We start from the raw sequence: 15,775 nt of genomic DNA, 5'->3' as shown, positions 1-15,775 counted from the left end.
GTGTATTGGCCCAAATTGGAGCAACTGGAGTAAATGTACTTTTTTCCACCAAGCCGCCAACACGGTATCAAAGGGATTTTTTTTTCTGGAGGGGGAACCTGACAAAAAATATATAACTAAAAGTTCATGTTTACTTCTTTTTCCAAATGAGGTCTCCGTCCTGAGTGTATGTAGGAGGGAGGGAGGGAGGGAGGGAGGGAGGGAGGGAGGGAGGGAGGGAGGGAGGGAGGGAGGGAGGGAGGGAGGGAGGGAGGGAGGGAGGGAGGGAGGGAGGGAGGGAGGGAGGGAGGGAGGGAGGGAGGGAGGGAGGGAGGGAGGGAGGGAGGGAGGGAGGGAGTGGGGGGTTGGGAGTATGGCCGGTTACAATCTCATTTTACGTGTTAGAGAGATTATATAATTACAACGATTCAGGAAACATTTCCTGCTCTTCTTCAGGTAAGCATGTGGCCCATTGGGGGTATCTGGAGAAGACGTTCTCATTGGGGTCATGTGACCCAGTTGTTGCATCAGACTGCCTGGTTGCCTTGTCATCCCATGATTCAGACTGCACCTCTCCCACGCTGTTTTGACTTAGCTCCACACAGTGTGTTACTTCCATCAGCCTAGCTCTGACCCCAACCCCCCTCCTCCCCCCCAGACACAACCACATCTAGCCTCCCGCAGAGACACACCCTCTGCCACAGGCCACCTTTCATCATCCTGACCGACGGTCTCCTTCGCCGCCTGTCCACTGCACATGGTCCAACGAGTCTGGACGCGACACGGAGACGCGCCAAACATGCAACGTCGCATGCACTGCGGAGTGTGCGTTGGCCGCAGTATATTTCACACAAAGTAAACAGTTAATTGCCCCTGACCCTGACCCTCGCCACGGGGAGGGGGAAGGGTGGGGGGGGGGGGGGTCATGGGTTTGTGGAGGCGGGGGTGGGGGTGGGGAAGGGGGGAGTTGTTCGGCCCCCGAGACACAGAGACAGTGGTTCTGGAGTTACTGCTCTTCATTAACCTGGGAACCACCTAAGTTACATGGTTCATGGCCTGGTCTCAGCTCACTTGGAGGCAACAAAGGGTGTCGGGCGGCGAGGGCCCGCGGGAGGGCAGCGTGCTTGAGGCCCCGCCATCTGACTCTGATCACAAGCCCTTCTCATTAGAGAGCAGCCCAGAGCTCAGGCACTGCTCTTCATGTCGGAATCCTGTTACACCAGGCTCCTCCCCCTGTGTTTGTACGCACGCACACGTACACACACGTGTAAAACACATACACACAGATGTAAAACACGTACACACACATGTAAAACACGCACACACACGCACATGCCAGCTGAGCAACTGTGTTAATCTCCCGTCTGACTCCTCCCCTTTTCCGATGCCTAGCCCTGCTCTCCTCAAACGTTCCCTCAGCCTCACACATCTCACTCAACATCTCACTCAACATCTCACTCAACATCTCCTCTCAACATCTCACTCAACATCTCACTCAACATCTCACTCAACATCTCACTCAACGTCTCCTCTCAACATCTCACTCAACATCTCACTAAACATCTCATCTCAACATCTCCTCTCAAAATCTCCTCAACATCTCACTCAACATCTCACTAAACATCTCATCTCAACATCTCCTCTCAAAATCTCCTCAACATCTCACTCAACATCTCACTAAACATCTCATCTCAACATCTCCTCTCAAAATCTCCTCAACATCTCACTCAACATCTCCTCTCAACATCTCACTCAACATTTCACTCTCTGTCCTGAGTGTGTTTCTGAGTGTGTCTCTAAATGTGTCTTTATCCTGAGTGTGTTTCTGAGTGTGTCTCTAAATGTGTCTTTATCCTGAGTGTGTTTCTGAGTGTGTTTCTGAGTGTGTCTCTAAATGTGTCTCTATCCTGAGTGTGTTTCTGAGTGTGTCTCTAAATGTGTCTCTATCCTGAGTGTGTTTCTGTGTGTCTCTGTCCTCAGCCTGATTAGAAAAACCTGGAGTCAACCTTGGCCCCTCCTCCCTGCGGTCACCATGACAACACAGCCTCCATTTGATCCCTGCACACATGAAAGCGTGTGTGTGTGTCGGGGGGTGGGGGGGGGGGGCAGGAGAGCGAACTTTGAGGATGGCCCCTGACAGATGATGGCCTCTGTCCTGCTGGGAGGGGATGACAGTCAGTGAGAGGATGCCCCCCCTGCCCCCCTCCTCTCCAATCCTCTCCACCCCCGACTGCTAGCTGAACCCTGGTGCTCCTCTGGAGGAATCCCTGACACGGCCCTCAAACAGCAGGGCAGGGAGCCCCGCAGGCAGCCGGCCGGGTCAGCGCCGCTCGCGTCCTGCAGCCCCTCTCCGGCAGACGCTCCCTGGTTAACGCGCGGCGCGGAGGCCGAGGGGGGGGTGCTCCCACGATGCACGGGGACGGCACCGTGGGTGCGGGGCCTCCTGTCTCGGCTGTGCGGGGAGGGGAGGGGGGAATTTGAACCCGTGTCTAGGTCTTTGTTGTGTCGCGGTGAAAATGCCACACGGTCCTATGCGGCCCTATACCATTCTATACTGTGGTACACTGTTCAAGTATGTTCCATACAGTACTGTACATGTGGTATACTGTACTGTATACACTGTAGCTCTCCTGGATGTGCAATATTAGTTATATTTCCTGCTGCCACCGCATATTACGACCCTGTATTAAACAGAACTGGTCCAAGTAGGTGTCTCAGCCGCCCAAACGCATTATGTTACAGAGAGAAGGATGTCCCACAGAGCTGAAACGAGCCGTTTTAAAGGAGCTGTAAAGGGCTTGATGAAAACTCATTTGTTTCCAGCGTCTGTGGGACGCCTGGTGACATGGCTAATGTCCTCCATGTTTCATCCTGGACTGGTCTGTGTGGGACCGGGCGAGGAGATGCATGAGGATGAGGCAGGAGGCGAGGAGGCAGGAGGCAGGGAGCGAGGAGGCAGGGGGCTAGGAGCAGAAACAGGGCCTGAAGTTATGCGCCGTCTCAGGTTTCAGCGTGGAAACACACTTGCCTCCTGTCTCGACCGGAGTGTGTTACTGCCCTCAGACGCCCGCTGACTGGAGACGCTCCCTAATCCTGAGGCATTTCCTCACATCAAAGTAGCTGTTAGTGTCCCGGGCCGCCGCAGCCAGCGCTGGCTGTCCTGAGCTTAGCTGCTCGTCCAGTGCAGCCGTCTGCTACCAGACTGGACTCAACCAAACATGGGCACATCCTCATGGAAGTTGATATGAAATATCTTTTTTCAAGTATCTGCCCTAGTCCAGTCCTGTAATCACTCAACCCTGCCTTAACCCCGGCCTAACCCCTCCCTAACCCTGGCCCAGCACTCCCCCGACCCCAGCCCTAAAACCTTCCCTAACCCTCCCCTTCCATAACCCTGCCCTAACCCTAACCCACCCCTGCCCTAACCCTAACCCACCCATGGCCTAACCCTGCCCTAACCCACCCTAACCCTAACCCACCCCTGGCCTAACCCTGCCCTGCCCCCAGTCTCATCAGGCTGTTTTTCTGCATCTCTTCCTGCTCTGCAGTGGTCCAGCTGAGTGGTCCTCCATCCCAGGGGTTAACCCTATCCTCTATACGAGGAGCATCTGGCCTGCCCCTGCATCCTGGTGGGGGCGGGGGGCGGAGGGGGGGCACAAGAGTCCTTATTTTATCTGTGAGAGGAGCCCAGTGGAGGGGGAGGGAGTATGGGTTGGGCGCGGGGGTGGGGGGGATCCTGACTCTGTAACAGCCATATAACGATCCCCCACCACTACCACCTCCACCCCCACCTCGCACGCCATTCTGTCCCCCTGTCCCCCTGCTTCATAACCGGGCTTGTCCTGGCACCAGTGGGCCTGTGGTGCTGCTGAAACCCAAGCTGGCCCGGCCCAGACCAGGCCCAGGCAACCTGCCGGGTCACCAGCGCCAATGCTTTATCGCTTCCCCTCCCTCTTTCTCCCCTCCTCCATCTCCCCCTCCATCTCCCATCATCTCTTCTTTATCTCTCTCCCTCTAAAGCCAGGACTTTATTGGCCTCCCCCTGTCCCACTCCACCCTTCTACCCCTCCTCCATCATCCTCCCCTCCCACAACCGTTTGTCAAGGTAAGGGATGTATTTGATTTCAGAATGGGATTTGGTCGGTTATTACATTTTCTCAGTTTACGTATTCACACAGTATGCCATCACTTGAGATCATCATCAAACAGAAAGGCTGCCTGAGTGAAGAGACTGTTATTCCTGGTAGTTATGTGTCGCAGTCAGGCTCCTACATGTATTGCTGACTACTACAAAAAGAAAACACTGACACAGTGATTCATAGAGTCGAGAAGCTATTGGAAGGGAGAGAAGCCATTTTGTTTGGTCTCTCCCTCAGCCTGACGGCTGATTGGCCGCCGCTGCTGGAGGCGCGATTGGCCGCCACTTGTGGAGATGTGTGATTGGATGCTCCTTCTAAAGATATGATTGGATGCCCCTTCTGCCATATTGGATCATTTAAGTTGGAGTTTCTCTCAAGCTCATGTACTGATGCAGTGGACTTCTGCCATCTTTATGATCCTGCTCATTAAAATTAACTGTCTGGCTGTAAAAAATAGATTTCCTTTTAATGCTGCCTCCTGGAGTCCCTTATGTACTAATATGAGGTATAGTTGACTCTTTTCCACTCTCTCTCTCTCTCTCTCTCTCTCTCTCTCTCTCTCTCTCTCTCTCTCTATTCTCACTCATTTATCTAATTTTCTTTCCTCTGTCTGTCATGTGATATTGTTTCTTTTCCTGGTGCGTGTTCCTGTGCTGAGTCACACAGGAGGGTGTAAGCTGGCGAGGCCCACAGCTCTGCAGAGAGCCAAACAGATACTGACCAACAGGCACACATCCCATCCAGACTCCCGGCCGGTAAAGCATTCCTAAGAGGAGCCACGCGGCCAGCGTTCGCGTCCTGAACGTAACGAACGCAGCAACGGGAAGTCCTGCGAGCACGCATCACAGGCTCCCTGCGAGCACGCATCACAGGCTCCCTGAGAGCACGCATCACAGGAAGTCCTGAGAGCACGCATCACATGCTCCCTGAGAGCACGCATCACAGGCTCCCTGAGAGCACGCATCACAGGCTCCCTGAGAGCACGCATCACAGGCTCCCTGAGAGCACGCATCACAGGCTCCCTGAGAGCACGCATCACAGGCTCCCTGAGAGCACGCATCACAGGCTCCCTGAGAGCACGCGTCGCAGGCTCCCTGAGAGCACGCATCACAGGCTCCCTGAGAGCACGCGTCGCAGGCTCCCTGAGAGCACGCATCACAGGCTCCCTGAGAGCACGCGTCACATGCTCACAGGTGCCGCCCTCCCCCACCCCTGCTCAGGGGTGTTGCAAGGGGGAATACCCCCACATTTAACGAGGCAAGAACGTCCAAGACGCCTTCTTTAAAAGAGCGGCCTGCCCATTTAGAGCGGGCCTGTGTCTTTTGATCGGGCCCTTAACTGCCACCCGTTCCCAGAGGGGTCCATTTTACACCGTTCATTATTGGCCTTCACCTCAGAGACTCCTCCCCTCCCAGGTGACACGACCTCTGGTTGGTCACGGGCCGGGCCGGGCCGAGCCCATTACCTCTGGCACTGGGAGGAGACCAGGCCCTGGGCCCCGCTTGGCCCTCTTACACCACTCTCCTGTCTATAAAAATACAAAAGAATGGGGCCGCTAGGCCGCTACCCCGGCCTTCATCTACCCCGGGTCTGCTTTGGGCTCCGCTAGACTCGACTCTTTTATAGGGAGTTAGGGGTTAGTTGGAGAGACCAGACTCCGGGGTTATTTACCCGTGAGTGCATGTCTCGCTCACAGAAGCTCGAACCTGCCCTCGCCTTCACCCTCACCTGGGCAGCTACAGGGCCGCGCGGGGCCAGTTAACCAGGACGGGCTGGAGGGGGACGAGGGGAGGAGAGGGGGTGCGGAGGGGGGGGGGGGGGGGGGGGGGGGGGTCGTCGTCCCTGTTGATGAACTCACGCATCTCGTCACCTCCGAGTGTATCTCGGCAGTGTGTGGGAGCAGGCCGAGGGGGATTGTGGGAGTTTTAAAGAAGCCCCAGGGCGTCGCAGCGTTTCCTCTGTCTACTGTGTTTACGACCGGGAGAGCTGGCTCCAAGGCCGGGACCATCCCCATCTCCTCTGTTTTACCAGCAGGCCTGGGCCCTTCACCGCTCGCCTGGGTCGCGTTAACACGGCCTTCCTTATCTGCGTCTTCCTCCTGTTAAACATGTCCGCCAGGCCCTGTCTTGTGCTTAGCTTCCCTCCACACCCTGCCTTGTCCAGCTTGTGGTTCAGCTAGCACTGCCGGTGTGTGTAGGATGACGTGTAAGGGCCACAGTAGCAGCCAACCACCAGGGGCCCCTCTGCTCCTCCCCATTATCTCTGCGTCCCTGAGCCTGGCTTTTTGGCTTTATGACAGGGTAGGAGAGGGCCATGAGGAAATGAGATGACCCCTGGGTCAGAGCCGGAGTCAGGGGTCTGGAACCGGACCGTGGCCCGGCCACCCCCTCTCTCCTTGGGCCAGTTGGGGTTGGGCAGCCGGAGGAGGGGAGGAGGACTGAGGACAGGACTCTTTCCATCCTTGACCCTGGAGTCATATGCCTTTCGTTAAGCGAGATTTGACTTTGTTTACAAGCCCCACTGGTCTTAAATCTTTCGGGTCTGTGCCCTTACCCTCAGTGCTCCCCCCCCAACCCCCACCTTTACCCTCTCCACCACCTAACCCTTCTACCCCCCCATCCCCAACTATTTTCTTCTGCTGCTTTAATATGCTGTTGGATGTCCATTTATTATGCTGTTTTAACTGGGTTTCAACCAGGGGTTACAAGCTATTTGGGAATCGACAAAAAAGCATTTTGGGGACACCCCTGTAAGATGTTAATCTGCTGCCGATATGAAAGGCCTCTCACCCCACTAACCCCCCCCCCCCCCCTCCCTCCCTGGCCTCCCTCCCTGGATCCTGGGGGCGTTTATTGGCCCATCAGGCACCCGCACGGACTACTCAGTATTGACCTCGCGACCTGACAGAGCCATATGAAGAGAAGATCCTTCTCCTGTCCCTCTCCCTCCTCCTCTCCTCCTCACCTTCTCTCTTCCTCTCCTCCATTCCTTTTCTCCTCTCTTCCTCTCCACTCCTTCTCTTCTTCTCCCGTTCTCTCCTCTCCTCCTCTGTTCCTCTCCTCTGTTCCTTCTCTCTTCTCCTTCTGTCTTCTAGTCCTTCTCTTGTCCTCCTGTTCTCTCACCCTCTCCTCCTCTCATTTTCTCCTCTCCTCCACTTGCCCTCTCCTGCTTTCTGTCATCTCATTGGTCAGGCACTCTCTGCTGTCCTTCTCCTCATTGGCCTAGAAGATATAGCCAGACCCCGAAGGCTTCTACATAGTAAAATCCCTTTAAAGCCTACCATAGCAACCCCCCCCCCCATACACTCGACCCCACCCCAACCACCACCAGCTATCTGCTTACCTTCATCCAGTCATATCATGTAAAACACTGCCACAGCAACTAGTGTGCTCATAAGCCCCACTGTCAACCCAATAAAAAACAATCAAAGTTTATTTACATACCACGTTTCATACATGGAGGTAACACAAGGCGCTTCACCACCATCCCTTCTATCATGTAAAACATTTACACACATCTTGGCTGTCTTTATAAGGGAGTAACCAGCATGTTTGCTACAACAGAACCCCCCTGACCCAACTGCTTTCTATCTTATAAAACATTTACACGTATCTGAAGAGCTGTTACAATGGGCTTACTAGCGTGTTAGCCAGCGAACGGCTAGCTACTAAAGGCCTGTTCCTGGGGAGTTGTGTGGGCTAATTGGATCAGCTGGGTTAAGTAAATGTTTGAGTTCTCCTCTGGGCTGGAGGGACTGCTGGTAGGAGTGGAGTGGAGGGAAGGGGAGAGGAGATGAGAGGAGAGGGAATAGGAAAGAGAGAATAGGGCACGAGAGGAACGCAGAGGAGAAGGAGAGGAAGAGAAGAGGGGAAAGAGAGGAAATATGTAGTAGCGGAATGTTTGTTCCTGTGTTGCTGATTGGTAGTCAGTGCTCTCTGCTGATGTGTGCTTGTGTTGTAGGTTTCAGATCCAGAGAGGGACCAGTGAACCACACAGCTACAAGAACCTGGGAGATTGCTTCAGGACTGTCTTTCGCAACGAGGGGTATGGCCTGTTCACACACACACGCACCCACACAAAAACACACGTACACACATGCAAACAACCGTCGGAGGTGTATATCAGGAGAGCATGTTGTTTAACCTTGTCAGTGCCTTGTGTTTTCACCTGCCTCACGCTGCTGTCTAACATGCACACCCCCCATGCTCCGCTGGGACAGGTGTGCGAGTGTGACCCTCCGTGTCCACTGTCATATCTCTGTTTTTGTGTCGAGCAATAACACCCAGAGAAGCACCTGGATGGCTGGGGGTGTCACTTTCACCAAGCCAGCTCAGCTCAGCTTGCATGTCTGCCCCAGCCCTGTATGTAGAACCATGTGTAGCGGGATGACAATCTGTTGAACCCAAATTGCTTTTGTCTGGAATGAATTACCGCGCAATTCTCTCTCGAAGGAGTCTCCGCTGGAAAGCATCGAAGATGATTCGGGGGAAGTGAAAAGAATGGAAGGTTGTCTATTTTAGAATTCCGTCCCGCGCCCCATCTAGTCTACAACTATATTGTAGAGCGTCATATGTTCTAGAACCGCAATTATTCTAGGACCTCATCTATCCCCATCTATTTCAAAACCCCATCTATTCTAGAATCCCAGTTATTCTACAACCCCAGTTATTCTACAACCTTATCTACTCAAACTATTTTGTAGAGCACCATAAATTCCAGAATCCCATCTATTCCAGAACTACATTGTGGAGCCCTACCTATTCTAGAAATACCTTCTATTCTAGAACCTCCTCTGTTCCAGAACTGTACAGAAGAGCTCCATCTGTTCTCGAGCCTGTGGGCTCGGGTGTCTGCGCGCGGCGTCTGCGCGTGGCCGTGTGACAGGTCTGTGTGACAGTTTGCAGAGCCAGGTGAGAGAGCACACCACTCCATCTGTTTACGGCCAGGCGACAGCTTTATAGCGGATATAAAATAGATCTGCTGTGAGGTGTGACTGAGCGCCGCGAGAGGCCGTGTGGTGACAGGCTGAAGTCCTCCGCAGCTAGCTGCCCCTGCCCTGTCTTCTCCCTGCACGCCTGTGTGTGTGTACGTGCGTGTGTTTGTGTGGGCACGTGCGTGTTTGTGTGTGTTTGTGTGGGTATGCGTCTTGTGTTCGTGTGGGTATGCGTGCGTGTGTTTGCGTGCAAGTGTTCGTGTGTGGAGGAGTTTGGTGTGGGTACGTCTGTTTGGGCATGAGTGAATTTCTGAGGAACTTACAGGGTGTGACTTAAATAACCAAGCAGAAACGGTAATGTGACCTGTCCTGACAACAAACATGAGACAGTCTGTCATCTCACTGTTTGAAACTCAGGCAGGTTCCTGGAACCCTCAGAGACTCTTCTTTGCTGTACAGTGATTATCACCCTGAGTATATTTGGCAGAAGCGGTAATCACTCTGCAGTAGCAAGCAGTAGATCATCTCCAGACCAAACCACTTAGTTATAACTTATACAAATAGTAGAAGGGCCCACTGTTGTGGAATTATTATTAAAAATAAACTTCTCATGTCAGGGCAGCAGAGAACTAACTGTGGGCCCCTCGTTTTCTCTCAGAAACCCAAGCTCCTCTGCTCCTCTCTCTTGATTGGACTGGGGAAAGACGAGGAGATGTTCTTGTGTGTGTTTCTGATCATCTGCGTTCTGAATGGCTTCACTCCCAGGAAGTGTCAGCTTCAGTCTGCTGGCTGTAGGACATAGATACAACGTTCCAATGAGGCACGTAGCAATTATTGATTAGGGTTATAGCACTGTGATACCGCTAATCCACATGTGTCAAACTCAAGACCAGCGGACGCTTAAATGGTGTATTGAAATAAGTCTACGCTGCTTTACAGCGTGCAAAGTTCCAAGTTTAACTGTGGGTGAAGGAGAGCATGGTTTGAGTGACAGCACTCCAATGCAGTTGGTTCTGCAAACGTAGGGTGACCAGATCAGGGAGACGGAGACGGAGACGGGGGGGGGGGTGGTGGTCGTGTATTGCATGCCGCACTATCTGATCACAATGACAGTTCTCTCTACAGTCAGAGCTTGCGCAAGAAGGTGGAACGTAAGGGAGATACCTTTTCCAAAACTGGTAAGGGCCTAATAGTTTGTGAAAGACCCAGAGAAACACAAATATACGACGAGGCAAAATCCCAAACAATTTTGGAATCCCTGCGAGACGCATTTTTTAGGTCTCGAAAATAGGACATGTCCCGGTAAAAGAGGACGTCTGGTCACCATAGCAAACGTATCCCATGCGCACTTTCAGCCAAGGTCTTCGGGCATTCAACCCAAGTTTGTATAGCTCTCGAACTTGGTTTGAGTACTCAGCCAAGGTAGATGTATGTTCCTGCTTCCCCTGACAACAGTTTTGAGACAGAAATGATAAAGACATCACCTTCACTTCACTAAGGTTTTACCAATTGGAAAACGGCAATGTTTATTTTACATAAAGCTCAAAAAGCTATTTTGCGCTCAAATGAAGGCAAAAAAAATTCACTCGCACGCTGTGTGCGCTCGCATTTGTTGAAATCCCTACCTAGCATTAGCCTGGTCCTAACCAGACTCTCGTACAAGCGTTGACTTCCTTGTAGGCGGGTACTCTGTTGGACTATTGGATCTGCCCAAAGCCACTCTGATCTGCCATAACCAAACGCTAGCGTTCGCCAATTCCTTCACCACTACTGTAACAGAGCTAGCTGCCGTAGCTGGAAAATCAAACTGTTCCCGAACCCCGTGGGGAGGATGGCCACAACATCATGGCCACCAACAAAACTCAGCAAAACTTCTTGCTCTGGCTTTAGCTTAGGGATATTCGGCAGCGTTGCCACAACGGACCAAATGGCTTCGCTCGCATCTTTCTCCGCTGCCATTACGGAACTACAACACAAACTAGCGCACAACATCAACGTCATTGTTCTCAGCCACTCCCTCTGTTCGCTGATTGGCCGGTAGAAAATTAACCTGAGACATCTGACTTACTTACCTCATGGCCAGACCTAGTACAGAAGCTAAATCTAAATTGAGCGGAAGTACGTAGGAGGGCAGAGCCAGGCTAACCTAGCATCACATCAAACCCAGAATACGTCCTAGGTTTGGGCTAATCCCCGAATGTTCACAACGTCAGGCTCTGTGCCTGATTAACACTTTGATCGATAAGCAGCAAAAAATGGTATCAATATAAAAAATACGATCCCTTTCCGTAATCATGATACCCCCCAGAAATTGTCACTGCACCCCAGGGGCGTAGCCAGAATAATCTTTTTGGGTAGGCCTAGAAAAATATGGATAGGCATCTTTTCCGTTTTTTTTACTTATTTACTATGCGATGTGCACCGGTGCATAATTTTTCGGGGATATTTTCGTTTTTGGGTAGGCCTTAGAACAAATTGGGCCTACCCCTGGTTACGCCCCTGCAGCACCCCCAGTCAAAGCAGGCTGCATCTGACCCTGGATGGAAGAAGGCAGTTTCAAGAAAGATGGGAAAGCTAATAGCCTACATGTTTGTGCTTCAAGGAGAAAAACCGGTATGGATTTTGTGTTATGAGGCGATGTCAGTCGTTAAAGAGTACAATCTCCGTCGGCCTTTTGACACCAAACACGGAGATAAATATGCCAAATTTAGCCTTCAAGAAAAACAGCAGATTGTCCAAGAATTAAAAAGCGTACTGCAATCGCAGCAGACTATATGTTCGCAAAAGCTACAGCTAAACAATGTTTTTACATCGTAAACATCGTTACATCGTAGTTGCAACTGGCCCTTTGAGAGCAATGATGTGTTGCTGTTTGGAACCTGTGCAAAGTTCTTTCTGATCTGAAATGTAAAAGGGTTGTTATGAAGGGTTCTCTCCCGCTCTCTCTCTCTCTCTCTCTCTCTCTCTCTCTCTCTCTCTCTCTCTCTCTCTCTCGCTCTCAGAGGCAGCTATCTCTGTAGTGTCTGATCTGGCCTGCAGCAGGGTTGGTGAAGAGGTGCTAAGTGGTTCAGTGTGGTAGCTGAAAAACTGCCTGGCTGACAGAACTTTCTCTTCCGCCCATATTTATGGACGTGTGACGCCACACGAGCTGCTAATGACCGCTGGCGAACCATCTCCAGAGGCTCTTCCTTGAAGCTCTCCGCTCAACATCGCCCCCATGTCTCTGTCCCATTCTTCCTTTTCCTCAAGCCCTCCTCTTCTTCTTCACGTCATCCTCTTCTCATTCTTGTCCTCGTCGTTGGACAGTTCTGTTGAGTCAAATGTCCTGGTTTGGGGTTAGAAAGGTCACCTCACCTCACAGCTCACCTCCAGGAAGTGTGTTTGTGATGTGGGTGACCTGTGCAGCCTGACCAGTCATTCTCTAGCCTTTCTCAGCGTCAAGGTGACAACAATCATAGGGGAAACAGCAATGTTTGCAGATGAAGCATGCTGGTTGTTGACTGGTGTGTGTGTGTGTGTGTGTGTGTGTGTGTGTGTGTGTGTGTGTGTGTGTGTGTGTGTGTGTGTGTGTGTGTGTGTGTGTGTGTGTGTGTGTGGGGGTGTGTGGGGGTGTGTGGGGGTGTGTGGGGGGGGGGCAGATTCTTCCTACCCACTTCAAATTTGATATGGTTTAGTCATAGTAATGTGGAACAGTCTGTTCAAAGCAACCCAGAGCACAATACCATAAACACTGGTTGTGGTTTTGAAGATGTATAAAGGAAGGAAATAAGTGTGAATGATCTGTTTTATTGTTCATCTTCGTCATTTTGTCAAACAGTCAAATAAAACACTCTTCATTACTTAATTAGAAAAATTAGAGTTGTTAAATAAAGGAAGGTTTTATGAAAATCTAAGACAAATGACTTGGATGCACCTTTGCACACACACATACAAACATACATACACACTCAACTACTCTCTCACTCACTCGCTCACTCACACACACACACACACACACACACACACACACACACACACACACACACACACACCAGCTGGCCACAAACAAGTTCTGTATCTGGAAGGACATTTGTTTAGGAAAGCCAAAAGTGGACTTAGTGTGTACTTTACATTTAAAATCAAATCAGGAGTCAAATGAGGGCCACTCTGGTGCCTCTAGTGATCCTGTAGCTAACTCCAACCTCTCCTTCTTATCCGAGGGCCCCCACACACTGACCACACCCAGGAAATCAGTGGCCACCATTTGCATGGTCAAAGAAACAACAGGACAGGGCCTTCCGATCGCTCCAAACCCCAGAAGGCAAACAGCCACATTCACCACACTGACTGTCCATGTCACGTGGAACAACACTGGCATCATCCAGTTACCAACCACCTGGCCACATTGATATGTATCTCCGTTTGTGGATGAAACAGAGTGATTTTGGTCATTTGATATATGTGGTTTGGTAATTTGCCCCAGGATGTATTTTTGGCGCTGTAGTGGTTGGCTGTTTGCTGCTAAGAGCTATTCACCTTTCTTTTCTTTTTTGGGAAACAATAATATTTGCACCCGGACCTAATCTGTGCAGAACATCTCAGTTGACTTCTGTGTTTCCACAATAGAGCTGCAGGATCTCCCATGCTGGAGTCACGCTACACTGTCCTGCTGTCCACACACATGTTTAATATCAATACACACTCTCCAATGCTCTCTCTTTCTCTCTCTCCCCCCCTTTCTCTCTTCCTCTCTTTCCGTTTCACTTTTCCTGATGCTCTTTTTTAGTGCCTTTCTTTGTCTCTTTTTCTCTCCTTCTTTCTCAAACACCCTCCCTCTCTCTCTCTCTCTCTCTCTCTCTGTCTCTTCCTGTTGCTGTATTCCTCTCTGTCATTTTTCATTTCAATGGGCTTTATTAGCATTAAGGAACAAATGTTCGTATTGCCAAAGCAACGGTGGAATTACAGAAATAGTATTTATATTATTATTATGGAGGTCGGTATATTATTGTTGCCAAATAATCTGATATCCATTAAATATTGTTAATTCAGTTGAAAGATTAAAGCAGGAGATCCTTAACATAATATTAAGATTGATTAATATATATACATATATACACACATACACACGTCAGTCTCACCACACACAGTATATGTTGTGTGTGTGTGCATTGTGTGTCTAGGTCACTCTCTATCTCTCAGGTTGTGGCATATTAATACATACTGGGCAGCAAGGTCTGCCCTGTTTCCTTCTCCTAGGAGAGCAAGGTCTGCCCTGTCTCCTTCTCCTAGGAGAGCAAGGTCTGCCCTGTCTCCTTCTCCTAGGAGAGCAAGGTCTGCCCTGTATCCTTCTCCTTGGAGAGCAAGGTCTGCCCTGTCTCCTTCTCCTAGGAGAGCAAGGTCTGCCCTGTCTCCTTCTCCTAGCAGCAAGGTCTGCCTTGTCTCCTTCTCCTAGGAGAGCAAGGTCTGCCCTGTCTCCTTCTCCTAGGAGAGCAAGGTCTGCCCTGTATCCTTCTCCTTGGAGAGCAAGGTCTGCCCTGTTTCCTTCTCCTAGGAGAGCAAGGTCTGCCCTGTCTCCTTCTCCTAGGAGAGCAAGGTCTGCCCTGTCTCCTTCTCCTAGGAGAGCAAGGTCTGCCCTGTCTCCTTCTCCTAGGAGAGCAAGGTCTGCCCTGTCTCCTTCTCCTTGGAGAGCAAGGTCTGCCCTGTCTCCTTCTCCTAGGAGAGCAAGGTCTGCCCTGTCTCCTTCTCCTAGGAGAGCAAGGTCTGCCCTGTCTCCTTCTCCTAGGAGGATTAATACCTTTGAGAGTCACTAAGAGCTTTGAAATCTGAGATTGAGTGGAATTTGTTACAGTAACCATTTACATTTATGCATTTAGCAGACGCTTTTATCCAAATCGACTTCCAAGAGAGAGCTTTACAAAAGAGCATAGGTCACTGATCATAACAACGAGATAGCCCCAAGCATTGCGAGCAGCCAAAACATGAAGCATACATGGTGGAAAACCAAATAAGTGCCAATGGGAAGAACCATAAGAGCATGCAGTTAAACAAGTTACAATTGAACAACATGAAACTCCCCCACAAGAGTGCTAGTGTCCCTGTAGAAAAACCAATCAACAGTAAAACATTTCACAGCGAGTACAAGAATTTGAAACCGTTACAACTAACCAACAAGAGCAACAAGTCAAGCCAAGCATTCCTAAGTGCCGTTGTGCCATTTCTTATATCACTGAATGTTTCACATTGTAGGAGAAAGTCCATCTCTGTCTCAACCTCACCTGTCAAACAGTGACCACATATTCTGTTTTCTTTTGGTTGCCATGATTTTTTTTGTCATCCTGTTTTAATTGCCAATTGGTGGTCACTGAGCCTGTAATTGGTTAGGATCTGTCTCTGCTTTCTATCTCTGACAGTAGAGAGATATTCTGCCAGTTTATAATCTCTTTCTAAGACTAGATAACATTCTAATCTACTTTGGCTTTTAGTTTCTTCTTTCCAATGTTCCAGGTAGGTTTCTTTACATTGTGTTATAATTTGGTTTACTCTGATTGGTGTTTGGAAAGCAGTGTTAGGTGTGAGACTGGTCAGGGTGGGTCTGAGTGGGGGCAGTTAATCTCAGCACCAACTGACATAGGGGACCCTTATCTGGGTTCAGCTCTTGGGTTTGAAGGGCTTTGGAATGGAAGTGTCAAGAGGGCTGGATTTAAGGTGATTAACAAAATTGAGTGCTCTCTTTTGGATATTAATT

At 50.5% G+C, this 15,775-nt stretch overlaps 1 protein-coding gene across 2 annotated transcripts in view; it reads left to right on the top strand.

The window, feature by feature from the left end:
* Positions 1 to 15,775, top strand: part of slc25a21 (solute carrier family 25 member 21) — a 128,341-nt gene that overhangs the window by 39,505 nt on the left and 73,061 nt on the right. For both annotated transcript variants that reach the window (XR_010877399.1, XM_067243002.1), the window contains exon 4: positions 8,079 to 8,162. Coding sequence is in view for 1 of the 2 variants with exons in the window: in XM_067243002.1 (XP_067099103.1) it covers positions 8,079 to 8,162 (84 nt within the window). In the remaining variant the exon portion in view is untranslated. The remainder of the gene's footprint in view (positions 1 to 8,078; positions 8,163 to 15,775) is intronic.

Source organism: Osmerus mordax, chromosome 9 (assembly GCF_038355195.1).
Source record: "Osmerus mordax isolate fOsmMor3 chromosome 9, fOsmMor3.pri, whole genome shotgun sequence".
NCBI lineage: Eukaryota > Metazoa > Chordata > Actinopteri > Osmeriformes > Osmeridae > Osmerus > Osmerus mordax.
The sequence above is the reverse complement of the archived record's forward strand: the minus strand, read 5'-3'. Positions and strand labels throughout refer to the sequence as shown.